The sequence below is a fragment of the Notechis scutatus genome, chromosome 1 (assembly GCF_049901735.1).
Source record: "Notechis scutatus isolate UNSWTSFEM ecotype Mainland chromosome 1, rNotScu1.2, whole genome shotgun sequence".
Taxonomy (NCBI): Eukaryota; Metazoa; Chordata; class Lepidosauria; order Squamata; family Elapidae; genus Notechis; species Notechis scutatus.
Genome location: NC_142009.1, coordinates 228287394 through 228297858, shown reverse-complemented (window position 1 = coordinate 228297858; position 10465 = coordinate 228287394). Strand labels below are relative to the sequence as shown.

Below are 10465 nucleotides of genomic sequence, written 5' to 3'. Positions count from 1 at the left end.
GTGTATGCATGTGCATGTGCTGGAGCACCGGAAACCCGAAGACTAGCTGGCCGACGCACACATGCCTGTTTTGGGCCATTTTCAGGCTGTCTTTCAGGGCATTTTTGGCCTGAAAACGGCCTGAGAAATGGCCTGCTTTTGGCCATTTTTTGGCATTTTCTGGCACTCTGGCACCTACAAAGACCAGCTGGAAACCAGAAGAGCAGCTGGCAACTGTCCATAGAGAGGGATTTGTGTGCTACCTCTGGCATGTGTGCCACAGATTCGCCATCACAGCTCTAGATCATTTATAAAAGAGCCAGTGATTACATTTCAGAAAAGGTTTCTTTGCAATGCTTCTTCAGGATTCCTCACCCCCACCCTCATTCATATCAGTGTCCTCTAAAATATTGCAGCTGATGTTCTTATCAAATTGGCTTTTGTCAGCAATAGAACCAAAATCACACTCATTTAAAGAACTTCAATCTCAGATAAACCAGTAAGGTAGAATATGATTTGTGTGTGTGTGTGTGTGTGTGTGTGTGTCATGATTTTCATCATGCCAGATCAGAAACAAACCAGTAATTATTTGACAACACAGTATATGCATCTTATAACTAGCCCCAGTTAGTAATTTGATCTGCAATATGTATAACCTGAAGTCTCAGAATTGATTTCAAGGGCAGTCTTTCATGCAGTATATTCTATAGGACATGTGGGATTTGTATATTATTATTGAATCTGACAGGTCCAGGAAAAAACATTCTAGTCGTAATGAAACAAAGAATCTTCTGAGCACCATCAAAAACTGACCATGCAAACTCAGACTTCCAAATAATGAAAAAGAAGTTTCAAGAGAAGAATTACTTTGCCTAACACAGATAGAATCTCTGTTTCCTAAACTCCTTTTTGTCTGGCTAAGAACAAGTTCTGTCTTATCTGTATTAGATGCAGTTTCTTTCTGCATCTAATAAGTCCACTGCAGTATTAATCTCAGCCATTGCAGCAGAACTTGGATTTCGTTGGAAAAACATGGAAAGGGCTGTCAGCTTCATACAGGGAGTAGCAGTTTCAAAGCTGGTTTTCCATGTCCTCAATCACTTTTCCACTCTGCTTATCTCACACTCTTTAGAGTTTCTTCTAAATATCCTTAACAGAACTAGAGTCAAGGGTCTTCACCCAATTTGCTTAGGTAACCACTATTTTGTGCACAGATAGTCCTTTTTTTTTGACATTCTCTTGTGCATAGTTGTTTTGATATTCTCCTCAGAACTTCAGAAGAATGGAGTATTTGAACTTATCATTTTCTATAGGTTTGTCTCCCCATTCAGCTTTTTATGAATTGAATAATCTGGTTATAAACCTCATGCTAAACTCTTTCATTGTAGCCACAACAGATGAACTTGCTCCTAAAAAAAAAATTGGGAAAAAGAAATTGAGGAAGAGGTTGATCGCTAATGTTTGTTTTTCAAATGGGTAGGAGCAAAAGAGAAGACTCCGTTATTGTTGCTGCTTATGGTCTCTTGTCATTTTCCTTCCCAACCTAGAAAAATGAAAATGAATTTTCAAAGGGGAAAAGAAAACAAGAAAATGTGATCTAATTTTCTTAACACAAACATTCATAATACTGAACTCCACTGAGAAAACCTATAGGCAAAATATGAGTTTGCCGAACTGTTTAAAGATAAAGCCTAATTGATATACAGTATAATTGAAATATATTGAATGCAAAAATGGAGCTGACATAGTTTCCTGGAATTTAATGTTTGACCCCTGAGAAAGTTCCTTTCAACTTTGGGAACTAATTTTACATGATTTTCTCTTTCAGTGAAGAATCAACTAAACTAGTGAGATGATTGGAGGCAACTGCACTGAGGTGGAAGAGTTTATTCTTCTAGGATTCACAGATCATGTAATGCTACAACATGTGCTCTTTGTGATATTTTTACTGATTTATGTTATCACTATTGTGGGGAATATTGGGATCATTGTGGCTGTGAAAAATGATTCTCACCTTCAAACCCCCATGTATTTCCTTCTGAGCAACTTATCCTTCTTAGACCTTTGCTACTCATCTGCTGTCACCCCAAAGATGCTGGTAAACTTCCTGGTACAGAGGAAAGTCATCTCATACACTGGATGTTTCTTACAGCAATACTTATATTGCTGTTTTGCAACTACTGAATGCTATCTTGTGGCTGTGATGGCATATGACCGATATGTAGCCATCTGCAACCCACTGAAATATACCACCACCATGTCCCAAACTGTCTGCATTCTACTAGTGATGATCTGCTATATATGTGGACTTCTGAATTCATCCATACAAGTGGGATTTCGTTTAAGATTAACCTGCTGTCATTCCAACATCATCAACCATTTCTTCTGTGATGGACCTCCTCTGACTCATCTTTATTGTTCTGACATCCAATTCGTTCAGATTCTACTCTTTGCTTTTGTAGGGTTTAATGAGGTTGTAACTACATCCCTAGTGGTAACCTCCTATTGCTGGATCATTATCACAGTCCTCCAAATGCGTTCACTTGAAAGTATTTACAAAGCATTCTCTACCTGCTCTTCCCACCTGATTGTTGTCTGCACTTTCTATGGGACTCTTCTCTTCATGTACCTGCGCCCTAGCTCCAGCTATTCCTTGGAGCAAGACAAGATTGTATCCGTCTTTTATGTTGTGATCATTCCTATGCTGAACCCCATCATATATAGTTTCAGGAATAGAGAAGTTAGAAATGCCATGAAAAAAACATTTCAAAGAATAGCCACTTCCAAATGAGTTGCAAACAAAATTTAGAAGAACATATTTATGCTACTCACTTGTCATGAGTGTATTATATCACATTTATTTAAAAAAAATTTAAGGTAAACTTTCCTCCCTTCTGGAAGCTGTCTTGTTTCTGAAAGGAAACACCCGTTTCCCCGTTTGGGACAGCTACTCACTTACCATTTTCTTCCCTGTTTTAACTTGTGTCCCTAATCTGTTTTTTTGTGGTGCTATTTTTAATAGGCTGGACTGTTTTTTCCCCTTTGTATAAAGAAAGGTGCAAAAAATGAATTAAGTAGTTCTGCTTTCTCCCTGTTGTTTGGCACCTTCTTACCACTTTCTCTCAGCAATGGACCAATTGTTTCCTTGATTTTTTTCTTGTTTTTAACATGTTGGAAGAAGCTTTTTTTCTTATTTTTTTACTTTTGTCACAAGCCTTTGTTCATTGTGAGCCTTAGCTTTCCTCACTTCATCTTTGCAGGCTCGGGCTATTTGCTGATATTCTGCCACAATTAAAAAACACAATTAATTCAGCATTCAAGAGTAGGAATTTATAGTGGACAATCTTTGTCTCCAAATTATGGACACTGGCAAAACCTGAACTGAGTTTGTCTTGTATATTAAGCTGCCTCAAATGTAATTACAGTACTCAATATCTAAACTGAACCCCACCCACATGTTTGGGTTCTAGCGGAAGAGTTTAGTGAAAAAGGAAGAACAATTAACAGTTGAAGACTAAGTTTTTTCAGAGGTCTTTTGGGGCATGATGCTGTATGTTGTATTTTGGTTTTATCTGACTTATTTTATTTTATTAAGTACTAGGATTCCTGAGAGTCGTGGATTGCAACAATATACAATTTGTTAAGTAAGTAAGTAAGTAAGTAAGTAAGTAAGTAAGTAAATATGTACATACATGCATACATATATGCATACATAGTTACATACTGCATACATATGAGACATGACGTCTTTTCAAAATAAAGGTGTAGGTTAGATTTCTCTTCACTGCCCTGGTCAAACTGAAACATCACTATCCCACATTATCAGCCACAGATCAAAAGAAGACATGATCAAGACTTGGCCAGACCTGAAATATTAATGTTCATTGACTTTTTTTTTAATGTCATGGAGTATGGAAGGTGTTTTTTTTAAAAAATGTATTTTTATTCTCTTGAGCAGTAATTAAAATACAAAAATAATAACCAGAGGAGAATGGTATGTTTTGTTGTTCAGGTCATGAAGTACCTTTCAGTGATCATTTAAGATTCTATTTAGAACTCTTTTATAAAATTATCCACCACAGACACTTTTTCTCTATTATTCTTTGGTTATAACATTACTGAGTATTTACTTTTAGAAGTTGATTAAAAGTAGCTCATAATTGAGGCTTCCGGTTTTGCAAAGCTTCAGCAGCGGCAGGAATTCGCGATCCTCCATGATTCCTGCTACACTCGCTGCCGAGGTTCCTCCGATCCAAATGGATCCGGAGGATAGGGCTGCCCCGTAGAGGCAGCTGAAGAGAGAGGGGATCTGGATTTGGGTTTGGGGGTATCGCAAACCCCCCTCCTCAGCCGGCAAAACCCCTTTTTCCCAAGGCGGTGGAGCGGCGGTCAGCAATGGCCGCCACAAAGAAGCCTGCAGCCGGGTAAGATTTGTGCAGGAGGAAGCAGCTGAAGGTGAAAGTTTTGGCTGAACCGGGACTACAAGAAACTTCTAAATACCCTGGAAACTAAATCGTTTGAAGGATACATTGTCTCCCAAGGAAGATCGTAAAAGCGGCAAAAAAAAAGCTGAAAGGGAAAGTTACTTTCTTTCACTCTCCCTTCCCACAGAAACAGCAGTTGGAAATCTGGAAAACCTGCTTGGGCATAGAAGGTAAACTTGAAATTTAAAGCCAAGGGGATAAAGGATTTCTGGACATTGGAAATAAAAACTTAAAATTCTTTTTATTTGCTATAAGTGGAAGGGAAGAGGTAAAGATTTATTTTAAGATTGTACTGAAGGAGACTGCTTTGAGTTTATAAGATCAGAAATAAAAGGTATGACTTCTAGAAGATTACTTTGGAACTGTGTATTTGAATTCTACCCTAGGAAGAGAAAATATATAGAGAAAAAAGTGCTAAATGGAACTGTCTGCTTTGATTTGGTTTGCTTTGTGATTTTGGGATCTTTGTGAACTATTTTTTGAAAGATTAAAGATATTTGGGTTGTTTTAAAAAAAGGGAAAAAATGGCATTATCTTTTGAAGATTTACAAATGGAATTTCAAAAATTGAAAGAAGAGGAACAGGAAGGCATGGGCTCTTCTGGATCTATTTTCCACTTTTTAGAAATGGCGATTTCTACCTATCAAGAAATACAACAGCGACAGGAAGACTGGGACCAAGAAGAAGAAGCCATCTTTAATGGACAAATACTTTTAATGGAGGAAGAAAAGCGTAAGGGGGGTAAAGAAATGGTGAATTCAGGACTTAAAAAAGCAACCAAGAAAAAGAAAAATAAGATGAAAAATCGATATGATGTCAGAAAGCAACAGAAAAGAGAAATACAACAGAGAGGGAAGATAAAGAGAGTGAAACTTGAGAGATGGGGGGGGGGGTCAAAAAGCTAGAATTGATAAGAAAGGAAGGGAAAAAGGAAAGAGAAGTCATAAAAGCTATAAACAAGATGTTAAAAACAGGTTTTTTTCAGAGATAAGGGGTAAGATATAATTTTATAAAAATGATTCTGCAAAAGTACATAAGATTGTATGGTAGATATTAGTATTTGAAATTGAACTAGAAAATTAAAATATTACATGAATTAATAATGCATTAAAGGGAAGCTATTAAAATGTTTAAGATTTGATAATAGAGTTTAATTTACTATGAAATATTGCTCTTATTATATTATAAACTCAATATTCCTTTTTTCTTGGTTTTATTATTACTTACTAAATTTAATATTATTTGCTTGTTTTATTATTTTGAAATGTAGTACTTAGAATGTACGAAGCAGAATCAGTATGGAAAGTATGTATTATTTTAAGTGTAAAATTTAGGGGAAAGATCAAAAGTTGTCACACTTCAACCAGTGGCTACAGGAGAAATATTGTATTAGAAAGAAAGGAAAAATAGATGATTGAAAGAGAACGGACAAAAGATGCAAGTATAATTATTTAAATTGAGATGAAATAAATAAAATAGAATTAAAAGAATGAATAGGAGAGAGAAAATATATAGAAAATATAGAATGTTAAATAAGATATGCAATAGTATATTATGTGAGCACGAATTTGATTTATGTCTGTACAAAAAGATCTAACCCGGGGTAAGCCGCTTTCCAAAAAGAAGTTTAATGTATTTATGTTTTGTGTAATGTTTGTTTATGTTTGAAAGGATGTTGGAAGAGAATTAATGAAACTATATATAATGAATATATATAAATTAAGGCAAAAGAAATACAATTAAACAGAAGGAAAGGGAGCAGTAAAGAGAAGTTGGGAAAGGATATGAAGTTGAACAGATAAGATAAATATATATATATTAAATTGTGTTTGTATAGAAATGTGATAATTTGGAATTATCTTGTTTTTAAATAAGATATTCTATGTGTTTCTTAGAAAAAGATATTTTATGTTACTACATCCTATGTTTTGTTTGCTTGTGTATGTTTTTTTAAAAAAATTAATAAAATTTGTTCAAAAAAAAAAAAGTAGCTCATAATTCTCCCTACTAATACCCAGGATGCTAATGATATCTAATACCCAGGATAATGCCTAATTCCCAACTAACACCCAGGATGATTAAAAATCATTCACAAGTCTCCCTATTGTTTACATCCAGAGGCAATGCATGCAACAACATCATTTCTGGGTTGTAAATTGGTTGCCAAGAGTGTTGTTAGCTCAGCTATTCTTCTTTAAGAGACTTATTTATTAATCTGAGTAAAATATTTATTTGATCAGTATTCTACAATCAGCAGAGAGTAAGTGGCTTTAATATATCTGAAGCCAGAGAGCTAATTTTTTAAATATGCCTCTGCCAAAATAGATCAGGACAAAATAATTGATTATTTTGATATGTTGTATCTGAGGGAACTGGCCCTAACAAGATCATCAAAGTGGGGAATAAGATAGAACTACATAAGTAAAGGGTTTTACATGCATGCACACATCTCAGAAACGCAAAATAATATGTGAGAATTGTCAAGAGAATACTAAAGCTTTAGAAATCCTGTCTACCATGAAGATTGTCATCCCAAGTCACTGATCACCAGAAACAAAGACATGTCATTAAAATCCATGATCTGATCTTGCAGAGGCTAATATTATCTCTCGTTTGAGGCAAAAGTTGTCAAACTCCCTGATACTCAATCCATACTTATTGAAAGTTGGCAATATCAGATGTACACAATCAGCCTGGTCATTCTCAGGCTGAAAAATCTCCCCTGAATCAACAAGATGCAAAGAGAACAAAGCTACATCATTAGCAATCAGAAGAATAAGGAAGTTCAACTGATAAAGTTGTCACTCTTCAAATCTTCACCAAATCTTCCATCTATTCTGGTAGTGGGAAAGCATAATTATAGTATTCATGTCTTATTACAATTAATATAATACTGAGTAAGTACATCAGGCAGCCATATCACTATATAATATTATAATTATAACATCAAAACAACCATTATAAACTTTTTCAAAAAAAGTTGGACTCAATAGAATAGAGTAGAGTAGAGTAGAGTAGAGTAGAGTAGAGTAGAATAGAATAGAATAGAATAGAATAGAATAGAATAGAATAGAATAGAATAGAATAGAATAGAATAGAATAACAGAGTTGGAAGGGACCTTGGAGGTCTTCTAGTCCAATCCCCTGCTTAGTAGGAAACCCTACACCACTTCAGACAAATGGTTATCTAATCTCTCCTTTAAAACTTCCAGTGTTTGGGGCATTCACAACTTCTGGAGGCAAGTACTGCAGATATAGTATTTATTCTATAGTATTCAGAGACAATCACATGAGAGAGATATATAAACAACAAAAACAAAATGGCAGCCACAATCAAACATTCAAATCTCTGCAAGCAATGCATCTGAGAAGGGACAGAGTTTTGATTAAAGGGTTGCGGCCAAATTATGACTATTTTGACCTCACCTTCTTCCATGGCTGTCTGATACTAATCTATCCTTAAGGTCCCTTTCAGGAAAACATTCAGATTATCTCAAAACACCTTTTGTTCTGAAAATGTTAACCAAAGACTGCTTGGTTCAGCAGTACAGGCTGTAGGGAAGTCTGCAGATTATGGATACTGTAGCATCTAAATACTACTTGTTACTCCTATCAACCAACAGGACGATCATTTATGGCTGAGAAATACACTTATTTTCTGACATGCTTCCTCCCTCTTCTCTTTAGCCATGAAAATTGCATGGATATATCAGATTACTGGATCGGCCTATATTGCAGAAATGTACATTTTATAGCCTCCTCCTATTTCTCAAATTTAGGAATGTGTTATTTTAATATTTTAAGCATACTCCAAGCCTTAACAAATTAAAATGATCATAAAGGAAGGAAAAGTGACTCCTAAGAGTTGTTGCACACACTGGCCAAAAAAAATCCATGCACAGTTTTGGTTAAGAGCCCCAGGTTATCTCAACAGTTAAAATAATGCCCTTCTGCTCCAGTTAAAAACAAAAGATTCAAATGCTTTCTAAAACAGAGGACATTTTTCTGGTCTCTGCAGCTCCAAGATATCAGCAGAACATCTTCTTAAGGGTGATGATGCCCCTAAGAAAGTCAGAAGCAGATGCTGATCCTTGGCACTCAGCTAAAATTGGTCCCTTACCAAATCCATCCTGTTTGTAAATTAGAAATAAAGAGGCGACATATGAAGATAGAGAAGAGGAGGCAGCAGAATAAGCAAGGAGAAACTCCACTTATTATTAATGGTTCCTAGTGTTACCCAGAAAGAGCTCATCAATACTTATTAACAAATAGATGTCAGAGTGTATGTAGGAAACATTTCCATTGCCTGCCTTATCAATTATTTCTTTTCAGGAAGAATTTGTGTGCCATCTCAAGCCTTCTTAGGGACACGACGAGCCTTATGAATCCATAGTTTTATAATAAATGAGACCATCATGGGGGAAAACATCCTGATTTTTATTCTGGTATACTTTAAGTAATACTTTCTCTACCAGTAGTTTTCAAGAAATACATTACAAAGCTACACAACCACAAATATAGAAATGCCGGAATTTCCTTTAGGTTTCCTTCTGAGAAATGCATTTTGTCTATCAATGCAAATGAGCCTTTGAAAAGCTCCTTTTACTTCCTTGTTTCTCAGATTATAAATCAGAGGGTTCAGCATAGGGATAACCATTGTGTAGAAGACAGAGGTAATTCTGTTTGAATCCCTTCCACGGATTGCATTAGGCTGGCAGTATATTAGGAGAATTGTCACATGGAGATTGCTGTGAAGTGAGAGGCACAAGTGGAGGAAGCCTTGTATTTTCTCTTGCTGGAGTGAATCCTTGAAACACACACAATAATTAAAATGTAGGACATGAGAATAATGATGATGGTGCTATTTTCCACAAAGGTGGCAAAAATGAAAAGCAGCATCTTATTGAGCTGGGTGTCTGAACAAGACAGAGTTAAAACTGGCACAACATCACAAAAGAAGTGGTTGATGATATTTCCACAGAACGGTAGCCAAAAAGCAGAGACTTTATGAACTAGAGCACAAATAGTGCCCCACAGATAAGAACTAAGCACTAGAAAGATGCAAACATTTCTGGACATAATCACAGTATATAATAAAGGATTGCAAATGGCCACATACCGGTCATATGCTATTGCAGCCAAGAGAAATGATTCAGCAACAACAAATATGATGAACAGGTACATCTGAACTGCACATGCAAAAAAAAAAATGCTTATACCTACAGAGGCAATACCCATCAACAATTTGGGTGTTATAGATGAAGAGTAACAAATGTCAATCAAAGATAGATGGCTGAGGAAGAAATACATTTGGGTATGGAGACGAGATTCAAACTTGATTAACAGGATGATCCCAAGATTTCCCACCATGGTCATAATGTAGATCACAAGAAACATCAGAAAGAGAATGACCTGTAGATCTTCTGGGTGGTCTGAGAAACCCAAAAGAATGAATTGGGTCACCAGTGTGTAATTTCCTTTCTCCATTCCTTTCAGATCACGAACTGGAAAGTATTACATTTGATACCATATGAAGAGACATTTGACCTAGAAACCATCTAAAGAAAATGATGATTATTTCTGCATCATATTCTCTGCATCAGAGAAAAAGGGAAATAAAGAAAAAAGCAATAAAGGAATCTTTATCAACATTTAAAAAAAAATCGGCTTGTGGCTGCCAAACCAATCACTTATTAAAATCCATCAACATATTTGAAAAGAGATTTTAAGCAAAACCCATCATAATATTGCAATCCCAGTTGCAGTTATTTCTCTATAACCTATCAGTAATAGAGAAATATAAAATCTCTCTCTCTCTCCATCATCTATTTATCTATCATCTATTTATTTATAGAAGTATCTCTCATCAGCCATAAAGTCAAGACACCAAAAAGAACTCCATGGCTAATTGGATGTGTAAGACTGTGTAAGAAAGATCTACCAGGACCAGCCATCATGGGGAAATAATTTCACATTAGAATAACCGAGCTATTCTTTTATCT

The 10465-nt window shown here is 35.6% G+C and overlaps 1 protein-coding gene and 1 pseudogene across 1 annotated transcript; one reads left to right on the top strand and one right to left on the bottom strand.

The window, feature by feature from the left end:
* Positions 1–1831: 1831 nt before the first annotated feature.
* On the top strand, positions 1832–2770 carry LOC113429255 (olfactory receptor 5AS1-like). The gene has a single exon (XM_026691776.2). The coding sequence runs from the start codon at positions 1832–1834 to the stop codon at positions 2768–2770; it is 939 nt and encodes a 312-aa protein (XP_026547561.2).
* Positions 2771–8964: 6194 nt separating this feature from the next.
* On the bottom strand, positions 8965–9950 carry LOC113424778 (olfactory receptor 5L1-like; annotated as a pseudogene).
* Positions 9951–10465: the final 515 nt, after the last annotated feature.

What these genes read in the sequence shown, in the direction of transcription:
- LOC113429255 (XM_026691776.2), top strand. Translation starts at nt 1,832, where the DNA reads ATGATTGGAGGCAACTGCACTGAGGTGGAAGAGTTTATTCTTCTAGGA.